This window comes from Morone saxatilis, unplaced genomic scaffold, assembly GCF_004916995.1.
Source record: "Morone saxatilis isolate NCDOM2014 unplaced genomic scaffold, NCSU_SB_2.0 Contig4, whole genome shotgun sequence".
NCBI classification, from domain to species: Eukaryota; Metazoa; Chordata; class Actinopteri; family Moronidae; genus Morone; species Morone saxatilis.
In genome coordinates, this window is record NW_023339984.1 from 15,008,536 (window position 1) to 15,022,424 (window position 13,889).

A 13,889-nucleotide genomic window follows, 5' to 3' on the forward strand; every position below is an offset into this window, starting at 1 on the left:
GTGGATTGGATTGGATTGGATGTAATAATAAAAAACAAAGCTTTGACAATGAGGGCAAAATAAGACTCTGATGAAGATAACACATAAAAACTTCATAGGAGCTTCCAAAGCAGCGTGGGTGTAAATCAAACCACAACAGTGTTACAGCCTTCACCCTGCAAGATACAAAATCTATGAATAAGCACACATTAGTTTATATCACAAAGTGTAAAGGAGAAGTACATTTGCTGTGAAGGGTGCCAGAAGACTCCTTCGGCTTTTTTGCTCATCTTTTTTCTTTAAGACTTTTCTTTTTGGACAGAGCTTCTGGGTCTGTGAAGTGAAGTCAACTATTTAAGTGACTTAAACCTGCATTTTTTCTAATGGCCAGCATGGGCTTCAAAAAGAAATCTGATAGTATTGAGTCCTATGGGGAACTGGCCTTACGTCTCACTTGATTTATGAGCTCAGTAAACAGTTTCCTAATTAGTTTATAGTCTCAATATCTAGTTTCAAGTCCTTTTCAACACAGCATGATGTTCATTTAATAAATTATGGTCCCATTTAGAGTAAAACAGACCATAAAGCAGGGTATGCTTTACCTTAAAAACTCACATCAAACTGTCAAACTAGGCAGTGCTGATCATATATGAATCAAGATTCTGTCAAGGCCGAGCCACCATTGTTTCCTGTGCAGCTCAGGTTACAGTACGTCACCGTCCCTGGCTGCAAAAAAACAACATGGCGATGGTCATAATGCCAACTGGAGGCTTCAAAATGGTACCAAAGGGTGACGTCAGGATAGGTTCACACTTGGTAACTTGGTTTATGTAGGGATGTGTTAGATTAGAAATAAACAAACTGGACAGTACAACTATAATAATGCTGTAAAAATAAAAACTTTCCCAGAACTTAATCACAAACTGAAGACTCTCCCCTGTGTTTTCCTCAAGAATCCAAGCCATCTAGCAGTTTTCTATCTCCTGGTATTAAACAGTATGTGTGGTGTGGCTGCAGAGCTGTCAGCGGCATCCTGTTTCCAAAGCACATTATCTTAGCATCTGTCCCGAGGACTGTGCCTAGATCTGCTGTCAACACAGCGCGCTGAGTGTTTAAGCCTCTGCCACTCTCACCTCCCACAGAACAGCCGATACACAGATTAATACACAGCCAGCCAGTCAGACGGCGACACAGACCGACTCTCAGCCAGCAACCCGGCTAGCCAACAAACCTTGCATGCAGGCGAGCGCCCACACACATCGCAGCGGGATTTCAATGTGTCATGTTTTGCATTTGGAAACTGGTGCTTTCACCTTAATTTTTTTCGCCTTTAGGAATAAAAAGACCGACCTGAGTTGACAGCTACCGAACAAAGAGGATACTCCCAGGGTGAGAACTACAGGGGACTCTTATAAGAAATGAGCAGACATCCAAATTTCTTCCATGAATTTCTATTTTTTTTTGTATCTTCATCATCATGGGGAAGCGTCACTCAATCTTTAATAAAAAATGAATCACTTAAACTCAAAGATCAGAAAAAACAAACTTTCTTAGTCCCACTCAATCTACATGACGAATCACCATTATCCCTTTCTCTGTTTTGTAGTCAGCATACTGTAAGTCACAGTCTGACCTTTGACCTTCGGCTCTTGGAGGCAGGTGCAAGCTAGTTCGCACACTGGAAACTTCCGATCTTTATCTGACCAGCTGGATTTTTTTTTTGTACTTTTGCCACGGATGTTTGGCCACGGCCGTAGTGACAGAATCCAGGTACCATCGAGGACATTTGAAGGGGCTTTTTTAAAGTATTTCTACTATTTTCTCATAAACTAAGCTGAAAGACAGCCGACACATATCTTATGATTCTCTATAACTGTGTGTATTTTGATGTAAATGCAAACTTTCTCCACCTTTGTATTTTTAAAATACCTAATTCAGACAGCTTTAGTAGTTCCTGCCGTTGGTGAAAGGAAACACAATGCACCAACGGAGGCACTTGAGAAATGATATTAGTTTTAAAATCACCTTTGGAAATGTTGTGACGAGAAAGGAAATGCATTTAACATACATTTGTTACATGTCGAGGATACCCACAATGCAATTTGGTGAGAAGCACTGAATGTAAACCGAACTAAACGTACCAGTGACCAGCTCACGGACTTCGTTGTCGGTTGTTTTCCTGAGGAGGCGCAGCAGGGCCGGCACGCCACCGCAGTTCCTCAGCGCCACCTTGTTGTTGTCGGTGGCCTTGCCGTACACCAGGTTCCTCAGAGCCCCGCAGGCGCTCTTCTGAACCTCAGCTACCTTGTGATCCAGCTGGTCCACCAGGTGCTGGATCCCTCCCAGGTGACACACCTGAGGACCAAAAAGATAGATGAATGACACCCCTCAGATCTTCTAGCTCCCTCTGGCCTACAGGCATTTAATTTAGTTTACATTTCAAAAAACATGTTAAAGTGATGAGATGAAAATATTTTTACAATAATTTTACTTCTCACTTTTCTGCAGTGATGTAGACGTGTACTCCAGGGTGTGGTCAGTACACTGTGACATCACCGATGGGCTTGGTTACATGTGCATGCTTGAATCTTTCTTTGGTAAGAGGTCAGGAAAACAGCTTTTCAGCTCAGTTAATGCGTTCTTTTGCTGTATTAAAGCTACAAAAATTATTTCCATTGGTGTTGATTCATTTTCAAATACTTTTAATGCTTTTTTGTTTGTTTTCTCAGACATTTTTAGGATTTTTTTCCTTCCAAATCCTGTATTATTTGTCTGAAAAGTAAGTTTCAGGTCTCCAGCATGGTTATCAAAGCAGGATTAGCCCACTGTAATCACCTTAGAAGAGTTTAGTTGTGAACAATGTGCAGGCCAGAGTTATTATTATTATTATTAATTTGTCATTTTCACTTTTAACACTTGTTCCGTTTCGTTTTTACTGTTTAAAAATGTTTGGTTTCAGTATTAGTTTTAGATATTACAACACAAACACACTGACTCAAGTAGACATCCTCAACAAACATATACAAACTGACTGACAAAGACTAAAACCACATTTCCTGTTTATCTTTATTTTGTTTTTACGATAGTTTTGTACATTATTATTGTTACAGTTTAGATTTGTAAGTCTAGTTTTAGTTAACTACAATAACCTCGATGCAGACACGTTATCGAACATTATATAACAATACGACTGCTACAAACTGCCTTTCCTCACCTGCTCACGCTGCTGTCCGTTGGCGGTGGCGGAGGCGGCGGCGGTAGAGCCGTTAAAACCTCCACCCTCTCCTGATGTTCGCCGTACGCGCTCCTCGGGTCCCGCTCTCTCTGGGGCGGAGCCACCGGTCTGAAGCCCCTCCTGGAGAACATCGGACTGGGCGGAGCAACAGCGAAGGCCCGGTCCTGAAATTCCACCTGATTGTGATTGGACGGAGCGTGGTGGGAGAAGGGGTGTTCCTGCACGTGGGCTTGATTCTGATTGGACGAGGCGTGGGGAAATGAGTGCTCCTGGGTTTGGCCGCAGCTGCAGCGCGGGCAGCCCTCTGACACTTCCTGCCTCTCTGGAGGGAGACTGTAGGACCTCTGTCTGGACGTCTCGTGCGGAGGGATGTACGAGGAGGAGGGCCGAGTCGAATAGTGGCCCTCTGGGGTGTCGAAGGAGGGAGGGATGGAGTGAGGAGTTGTAGAAGAAGAGGAGAAGAACAGGGCGTGGTTGGACGCTCGTCTGCGGTGGAACTGCTCCCACTTCGGGGGAGGCGGTCTCGGGGGAGGCGGCGTCTTCTTCCTGTTTGACCGGGCAGTGCTGGCGGCGTCTCGTCCTCCTTCCTCCACCTCGCTCAGGGTCTGGCTGGTGTACATCGACGGCGACCAGCGGTGGCTGCTGTCGAAGCGGAGGTCGTTTTCAGACATGGCTCGGCCTCGGAGGGAGAGAGGAGCCGGCGGGGGAGCGTACGCGTATCCGTTGCGGCCTTCGTCGGTCTGTCGGGGGCCCCATCGACCCGGGTGGGGCTGCTGATGATACTGATTAATGCTCTCTGGGGGTCTGGACTCACGTCTCCAGCTCGAGTAGTCCCTGTGATCAGAAAAAAACATATTTATTTGTTAACAAACAAAAACTTAAAAGTAGGCTAAAATCTGACATTAAAGATTAAACATTGAAGGATCGGTTCTTTCCGACAGTAAGACCTTTCTAAGACTCAAAAACTCACGTATGGAGTTGGAGCCAGTGTGCAGTTAGCCTAGCTTAGCATAAAGACTGGAATCTCTAAAACAACAATTTGTGGTCTTGGGTTATAATTTTTTGAGCTATAGTTATGTAGTGTAACTTTCTTCTTGATAAAAACAGCAGCCGGGTGTAATGACGTTTATCGCCACGGTGAGGTTGGTCTGGTACCATCGTGCCACGACAGTATACCGAACTCTGTGCTGCAGCCTGTTTTTAAATTTTTTTTATTTGTGAATGAGATTAAATGAAGGAAATTCTGTTTAATTAGTGTATTTTTCACTTTGGATAAATCCAAACTATCTGTTCCCCCGTTTCTTGTCTTTATGCAAAGCTAAGCTAAGCTCACCACATCCTGACTCCAGCTCTGTAATAACACACAGCAACTGAACAAAAAATTAAAAGTAGGTGTGAAAAAAACATTTTTGTTGACCGAAATAAAAAATTAAAACTAAGAAACGATATTGTGAACTTACTAAACTGAACTAAAATAAAAAATATACAGGAAATGTCTTGAAACTAGGATTTCTACATGACTGTGAGTCACTGTGGATTTTTTGTTAAACTTATTCTGAACTTCCCCCTTTTCCTTTTTTTTCCTTTTTACCCCTGACAGATACGCACAATATTACATAATACAAAATCTTAAACTAATACTGAAACTAAGCAAAACAAACTAAACCTAAACATTTTTAAACAATAACTGAACAGACACCAGTAAACCCACTCTGGAAACTAACTGAAACTAACTGAAACTAACCTGAATTGAAAGCAAAAATTAAAAACTAATAAAGTTTTAAAAATACAAAACTATTATCACCCTGACGCACAGACATGAGATATATTGATCTTTTTTATTCTATATCTTGTAAAGAAAGCTTTATGTGAACTATTCCTTTAAATATCAACAACCTAAATAAGCAACAATCAAAAATAAAGTGAGGACAATGAAATTTAACAGTTTAACATTAAAAAACGGGGGTTTAATTAGAGACGTTTCCATGGCAATATATGCAATCAACTTTGATTGGTACCAAGAGCCCACTACACCCACTGAAAACCAGAGAGAAAACACAACAATTAACAATAAAAATAAACAAAACAGTTGTAAATTTTGCTTAAAATTGCACATTCATGTAGGAATCCCATCAATCGTGGGTTTTAAAGATAAAGTTTTCATGGCCTTGAAGGTACACAGAGATGTGAGGCAGAGAAATCCACATGTTACGAAACAAAAACCAGTCGGAGAAAGTGGTTAAATTACAGTAAATGTTTCCTTTGTGCCTTCTAGACTCACTGAACTGTTTCTGTCTCAGGTCAAATATGAGTAGAGGCCCTTTTTTTACAAGCCATGCATGTCCTCCTACCCCTCCTACGTCCTAACATACAGGAATCCCCCCATCCAACCACATATCATTATGGTCACATTTTAAGAATGGATGATTGCTCCGCACACTTAGAGCTCATTACAGTCAAATCACAGCCAGCCATGACTGAGTGGGATTTCCTGCCCGTCAGTACACAATGGGCCTTCGACCCCACCTAAAGTCTCCGGAGAGAGAGACAGCCGCACAGATATGGAGCAAGTGCGCGTCCGAAAAATCAGAAATATAGACGATAATCACATCAGAAAACAGAAGGACTGCTTGTTTTATATGAATGTACAGTACGTGTCTGTGTTTGCGGTATGTGGTTGTTAAAGGAAGTGGCTCACCTCTCAGTCAGGCTGTACTTCCTGTTCAGCTTGGTCGTTTCCTGTTGCTGGGCAGGATACGTCTGTGGAAGACATTTAAAGCCGGTTAATAACTCCAAAGGAATGAAGGAAGGCCTCAATCTGGTGCTGACTGTCAGAGTTATTGTTTCAGCTTTATCTTCCTCTGGGCTGCTGTTGAATTCTTATGTTTAATTTTAGCATTTTATTCCATTTAAATTTAATTTTAGTTGAACTCAACGCTTTATTTTTATTCATTTAGTTATTTATTTTGAATTTATATTGTCTATATTGTATTTCTGTTTTTGTTTCTCTCAATGTATTTCCAAGAAGTAAATAAAGGTTGAATTTATTGATTAATTAATGTTTTATTTCATTCTGAGATATGCAGTTTGCTGCTTTTGTCCCTTTGTTAACTTTCTTAAAGACTGTTTATTGGACTTTTTAAGGACATGTAATGTATACACGACAATGGCCACACTCTGTGTAACACATAGAGGGAAGATTAATTAATGTGCGGTTAAAATGAAGGATGGAAAAATATTTACAATTATGATTAGAACGAGCAACAAACAACATAGTTTATATTTTTTAATAATAAATATTATTCAGGAAACAGGAGAAACAAACTGAAACTAGCTGCACTTTGTAATTGAACTACAATTCCAGTTAATTGCTTTTTTTCCAGAGCTTTCAACACTTTCACACTCAGTTTAGTAACTAGTTCACTTTCTGAAAGGTTCAATAGTTAAGTCATTACTATTCTTATTATTTCAAAATGCCGGGGGTTCGATGTTTTTATTAAAACCTCCCACTGAAACCAAATTAATCACTGACCTGTAACAATACGAGGCTTTGTCCGTAATCGCGGCGATACAGGACGTGTTGTACAATGCTGGGTTATTAACCCACCGGTGGAGAGCTGAACAAACTCATTGCACTCTCGTTACTGGTCGGAGATGCAGCAGTGAGGCGGGGATAAGCTGCACAAACACGCCACCGGTGGGGTACAGATATTTTCTGAGTGTCTATAATGTAAATCTGAACATTCAGACGGTGTTTTTATTGGACTGGTGGGATGAGAGTTTAACATATTTGGCCATCACTTGCTGTCAACAGAGCATAAAAACCCATACAATGGTAACAACTGATAACTTTGTGATAATAAACTCTATACCACAAGTACCTGGATGGCCCAACTGCTTTTAAATTCATTGTCTCCTGGGCTTTTAAAGGGGTGTTAAGTAATTTATGAGTTCTTCTGGCGTCTATTGGTGAATAACTGGAGCCACAAGGATTAATGTCAGACTATGTTTATTCCTCTATGTAGACACCCAATAAAAGTACGGAAGCTCTGCTGTGGATGCTCGATGCGATAACCGATAATGACCTGCTTCTCATGGCCGATACCGATAAGATATCCGATCGTTTTCGTGTTTTAACAATAAGTTCATAACTTTACAACTTTACGCACACTTGATGGCAAGAAAGGCTGCGATTTAGTGAGCAAAGATGGATGATTTAATACTCAATAGCTCTGTTCTAAACAAATCTAAGTCACATTACTATTGTTTACACAACAAAAACAAACAAGTCTGACTACGAATTAATTTTTTTGGTAAAGTTCATCAAAAAACTCGTTTTTGATAAGAATTCAAAACAGGTTTAATTACCCTAATTACTCATAATAATAGAAATATCTAATTTAAGGACGATAATTATTGTGTATCCCTAATATCTGCATACAAAGCACACAAGTAATAATAATAATACTTAAATAAGAAAGAGCCTGAAGTACCTGAAGTCGTGCTGATCTAAGACATTTAAAACTCTTAATATAAAACTAATTAATGCATGTTTACAGTATAAGGTTTTTCTTTAAGCTGGAAACAACATAATTCTCACATAAAGCCTAGAGAGGACAGTTTGGTTCAAGCGTTTCATGTCCAGTCTCAACATCTTACCAAAATCTTAAAAATGTTATGTAGCCAACAAGTAATTTAATATTATAAAAGACAATTGTGAAAGTGCTTCATTTTGAGTCTAACGAGAATTACGCACGCAAAGGTTTTCTGCACTGACCTTTTATAAAACGAATGTCCTTTGAGAAAAAGGCAAATTGCATCAAAGTGTATATTTAATGTTCATATAATGAGGTTGTGGATGTAAAAAAATAATCTAATCTAGTCTAATTTTGCCAACAACAATTCGACGGAACTATTTCCTAACACTTCTGAAAACACAGCTGGGCTTCTCAAATGAGAGCCGACTGACAGACAGACCACAAGTAATAATAATAGCAGCCAGTTACATTTCTATATTTTCACATTCGGTTTCCTCCCTCAGTCCAAAACACACACACACACACACATACTGGAACATAAAAGCACACAACTTAATGAATGAACCCAAATTCCCCACTTAATTTAAAATGTGTTTGAATGTTTGTCTGCATTTGCCATCTCAAGAGTGTATATTCATGTGTTCGCCTCTGTAGAAAGTCTTATGGCAGCCTTGTAGTGCATCCAGGACATCTGTTACCATTAAAGATATTGGCAGTTGTCAGCAGGAGATATGAAACAAGAATTCAGTGCACGGGGGTTATCCGCTGTGGTATCAAACCAACAACCTTTCACTTGGAAAAGGATCCCAACATGGAGGCAGCCGAGGTTCAAGGGCTCCCCTTGAGGCCTCAGCATGGCAAAACCCCACGAAAACAACAAAACAGTGTCAGCTTGAACCATTTGAAGATGCATTCATTCCAAAACAAATGTCAGCTCGGCTTTGCTCAGTGTCAAACGATGAGGTTACTAATGCGTCGAAGTTCACGGGACTTTCAAGAGTTCAGACGAGGGGCTGCAACCCCCCACCGAGAGACTCGAATCAGTCTGTGGTAAGGTTGTAACCCAACGCTGCTATTATCGCTGACACAAGTGTCCGCCGCTATTGCCCAATCTCTCTCAATTCCATGAGCTATTTCAACGATTCGCTGAATTTTCAATGAGAATTTCAGACTTTGACCACATGCAGGATGCGAGGTTCAACTTCAAAACCAACCGTTCAACCACGGAGCGCTTGGACCGAGTGGCCACTTAGCTCCGACATCCAAGTGTGGCCACTCGATCCCTTTCTGGTGTTGGTTTAAAGAACCAAGATAGTTTTTCAGTCTCCAGTGGTAATTTCAATTCGGTCCAAAACCGCAGTCTGATTTCACTGAGCTGCAAAGTTTATCTTTCACTCTGAAAGGCGTTACTTGGTTTCAGTGCTGCTGGGACACAGGCTGTTATTTAGCACTAGCAAGCTTGTTGCTGGAGACCGGTTTTGAGGGCCAACAGGCTTGTAAACATACTTGTTAATGGATGCAATTAGAACCGCTATGTCTCAACAGGATTGACGCCTCTCGGTCTCGTGAATGTTGCTTGAATATAGAAATTCCTTTATTAATACTGTTGGCTTCAGCCCATCCCACAGGACCAGTTATCAACTGCTTAAAAGCTATTTAACATCATTTAGAATCAGAATCAGAATTAGAAATACTTTAATAATCCCAGGGGGAAATTACTCAAAGAAGTGCTCGTAAAAGTTGGGCCACCCTGGTAGCATGGGGGTCAAAGTGCCAGAAACTTCACAGGCTTCAGATGCTATTCGGTACACTGACAAGCACTTCGGTTGAAGGATACCAACCCTCTTTAAACTTCACCGAACACAAACTTGGGTCATTCGAATGATTATGCTATAGACAAAGTGGCTTTAATAGAAATAAAGAAGTTCTGATTAATCCAGAAATCTAACAACATACATTTAGGAGTCCCAAGTGATAAGCGGACATACCAATAGCCTGTTCTTCGTGTTTAGCCCATCTCTCAGTGAAGTGACCGATACTTCAACTCACTCCGGATCACTAACACCCACTCTTTCAGCCCACATTTCACTCTGTCTCTTTTTGTCTATAAACCTGACAGTCAAGTTTATAATCCAGATCCCAGCAGACAACAGACCACTACTGAGAGCTAACCTGGCAACCCCTGCCTCCTGCGTGACCCATATAAATGCAGTGTGTCTTTCTCGTTGTGTGTTGTGGCTCTGCACCATCCAGACAACGCCTGGAGATGCCCACACAGTCTGTCCGACCAAAAACTACCACTTTGCACTTGTTATTGCAAGTTTAAAATAGGATTCAGTGTGTGTGTGTGTGGGTGTGTAAGAATGTTTTCATGGATATGTTTTCATGCATTTTTGAGAGAGAGAGCGGCACTCTTACCTCTGTAGGTGTGTAGCTCCTCGCTGTGTATCCCTGGTGAAGAGGTTGTCGGTTGTCCAGGGGCTGTGAGGAGGTACTGACTGGATAAAAAGCTGATCGGGGGGCTTGATTCTGGGTTTGGCTATGGGAGAACGCCTGAGGTTTAGGCTGGTTGTGGAAGTTTTCTTTGATGCCAGGACCGCCATAAAACTCCTGATGTGATGAGAGCTGAGCATCTTCTTCCCTTTCCTTCTCTCTTTCTCTCTCAAGCTCTTTTTCTCTTTCTTTTTTGAGTCGTTCCTTCTCTCTGGCCCTCTCCATCTCTTTTTCTCTCGCCAACTCAAGCTCCCTCTCCCGTTCCCTCTCCCACTGTCTCATCCTCTCCTCTCGTTCCCTCTCCCGCTGAATCTCCCTCTGCCTTGCCCTCTCCATTTCTAATTCCCTCTCCTGTCTTTCCTTCTCCTGCTGCTGCCTCTCCCTTTCTTTCAACCTCTCTTGCCTCTCCCTTGCCTTCTCCTCCCTTTCTCTCGCTTGTTCCCTCTCCTTCTCTTTCTGTCTTTCCCTGCTGGTACTCACAGACAGCCTCCTAGCTTCCATAGTGTTTGTAAGCAGGGCACTTTCCTGCTGTAGTCCCCCCTGGTAGGAGTATCTCCTTTGGTTTGGGTGTTGACTGAGCTCCCCTCCCTGGAGCTCTGGATGGTGGGGGGGTTTCTTCTGCCTGCGACTGGACATATTTGAGACATTTATACCCTTGCTCGTCTCCTCAAAAAACTTCATTCTATCTGCAAATGGAAGGATTTCTGACTCATCCATCCGAGAACAGGAAGACGAGCGATATGAGGAAGTAGATGAGGAGGTGAAGGCACAAACCCCGTGCCGTGACCCTGTGACTCCAAACACCCTCTCACCCTTGACTCCACACCGTGGTTCTGGTTCGGGTTCTGGTTGCAGTTTATGCTCGGGAGTCCAACGCCAGCGACGTGCTTTGCCAGCAGGAGCTGGTTCCTCCACAACTCGAATGCCAACACCAAAACTGGGCAACCCTGGATCCAGAATCTGGACAGACCTGGATAAGTTGTTGTTTTCAGCGTAAGTTGTCGACTGAGGCTGAATCTGTGAGACATCATGGTTTGATTCACTTGAGGTGTTTGATTTCTCGACTGGTGCTGTGGTGCTTGCATCTTGGGGATTAGCAGGTGAGGCAAATGCAACTTTGGTACTCCTTTCCTGGGCAGGCAGGTCTTGATCTGGCCCCTCCTCATTGAAGTCTGGACCCTCTTCCTCCTGGACAGTTTCCCCACTACAGAGCAACCCCCCTGGGCCACGGCTACTCTGAAGCTGGGCCTTTTTTCTCTGGATCTCATTGCGGAGGTTGGTAGCAAATCGCTCGTTACGACGGCGGTTCCGATAATGGTTCCTGGACGAGTTTGACTTCTTCATGTTTGTCTCTCCTTCTACATTCTGTTTTTTACCTCCATGTCTTCCTTTGTCCACTACTCTCTGCTCCTCCAGTAAGGTATCCACACTGGCAGCAGCACTAAGAGGCTCAAAATCTCTCTCTAGCATCTGATCAGAGCTCAACCTTCCCTGGGCTGACGATCCAGTGGGGTCCCCTGGTACGCTCACAGAGCGGCCCCAAGGGTGGTGATGCTCAGCTGGGGGGAGGCACCCACCATTAACACCCGTCCCTTCTAGCCTCTCACTTGAACCTCCGTCATCATCATCCCCTTCCAAGAACACAGATCCTGGGGTTGAGCAACGGCTGCCCTCCCATTTGTTTGATGGGGCGTGGAGGTGGTTGTGAGAAGCTTCTTGGTCTTCTCCCCTCGGGGGGAGTGATGAATGGGACCACTGGCTGCTACAAGGGGACAATGAGCGATCTGGAGGATTCGACGGATTGTAAGGCTCCAAAGAAGAGCTTTCACTGTCAAACTGCAATAACTGAAGCTGTGTAGCAAGAAGCTTCTCGGGGGCACTGTGCCGGTGCAACCCCGTAGAGGAGTGCTTGGTCTGGGATTGCATTGTATGAGACTGCCCTTGAACCTCTATGGAGGTTTCTGCAGGTAAGGAGTCAGGAGAAGAGGAAGTGATGGGGACAAGGGGGGCAGTCACTGGGTCAGGGAGGTGATCTGAGGTGGACTCTGAATTGTCTTTATTAGCACTAGTATCACATTTGATATGTCTAATGTCTTTAGTCTGTCTTTGGATATAATGCGAGTCTAAAGTATCCTCTTTGAAATTCCCAGTTTTGTCACTGTCTTCCTCTGCAGGGAAGCCATTATGGATTCCTGATTCAACATTCAGAGAGGACTTATTTTCGTCATAGTAACAAGAAGCACTGGAAATTTCAATAGGGGCAGAAGCACAACGTTTGTTTACGATATTCGGGCGACTCCGGGTTGCCCTAAAACTATCCTTCCTGGTTGGAGGCTGAGGAGGGTTCATCTTTCTCTCAGCTCCTCTTTCTCCATTCCTTATGATCTCAAAGTCTCCTCCCCTCCGCTCCTCATCATAACAGCAGGAGGAAGGCCTTTCTTTTACCTCAACAGGCCTTGGTCTTGGCCTGGTCAGCGACCTGGACTTGTGTACAATAAGCTGTGCCTCATCCGGGGTATCGCCAGATGAACTCCCAAGGGTTGAGGTGTCACCAACAGGGTAGCTTCGACAACCCGGCCCCAGGCTCTGGAGGAGGTTATCCATGGAGCAGGCTTCACCGGGCCTTAGTGGCACCGCCGCGTAGTCGGATGTGTTTGAGCTGGCGGAGAATGAGCTGTAGGCTGAGTCTCTCTTGTTGTTGAAGAGGGTGGGGTCCACAGGTGAATTATGGGAGTCGGAGTACGGCTGTGTGGTGGGTGTTGGTGTGTCCAAGCTCTCCATGGAGCCGAGGGAACTACTTCGGTCAGTGGAGGAGTAAGGTCTGGAGAGCTGGCCCCACTGCAAGGGCAAGTCACTGTGGAGACAAGGAGACAGAAGATCAGTGTTTCAAAAACAGTCATCATTTGTTTTTTTGTCTGTTCTCCAGACAAAATGTCTTAGTCTCTGACAAACTGCAATGGACATTTGTCTTTGTTCACTGACATTTTATAGTCTATTAATTGAAAAAGAAAGTATTCTATTTCATCAAACACAGTAACCTATAACGTACCCTGGGTTTGTGTGGTTTCTCTTTAAACAGTATGATGTTACTCCTTGATTGACAAAATGCTTAACGCTTTTAAAAACTGCATACAATAAGTCATCTTTAATTTCCAAGTGGCAAGTTGCGATGTTCCCCCCGGAGACATATACAGTATATCACTCTGCGATACATACTTTTTGAACTGTACAGCTGGGGAATCTGTTTTCTATCAGTCCTGAGCTGAAGATCCACGACAGCCCCATGTGTTTTTAAAGACCCTCAGAGGAAGCCTCTTAAGGCGGAGAGGGATTTCCTCCTCATCAACTTCCACCGCCCGGAGTCAAAATCTCTAAGTCATCCCTTGATTCCTCTCTTCCTCTTTCATTCCTTTCTTCCTCTTCTGGATTCTGTCTGTCCCATCTCCTTTACATCAAATGTGGATTTATTCCAAAATGATAACCACTTTCTGAAAAAACATTTCAAACCTACTTATTTGTCTCCTTTTACTGGACAGTATCCAGTCAGTTAATCTTTGAATTGATTACATGACACGGTGTTTACAGAAGAGCCTGCTCATGTTTTAGTCAGTACTCACTGATACTTGAAAGAAATACAGTAATTC

General features: G+C 43.1%; 1 protein-coding gene across 1 annotated transcript in view; it reads right to left on the bottom strand.

The window, feature by feature from the left end:
• The window catches only part of shroom4 (shroom family member 4), a gene marked incomplete in the record, with an annotated part of 67,154 nt that overhangs the window by 6,141 nt on the left and 47,124 nt on the right, over positions 1–13,889 (bottom strand). The window contains 3 exon segments of the mRNA XM_035675444.1: positions 3,195–4,048; positions 5,913–5,974; positions 10,171–13,099. Coding sequence (XP_035531337.1) covers positions 3,195–4,048; positions 5,913–5,974; positions 10,171–13,099 — 3,845 coding nt within the window.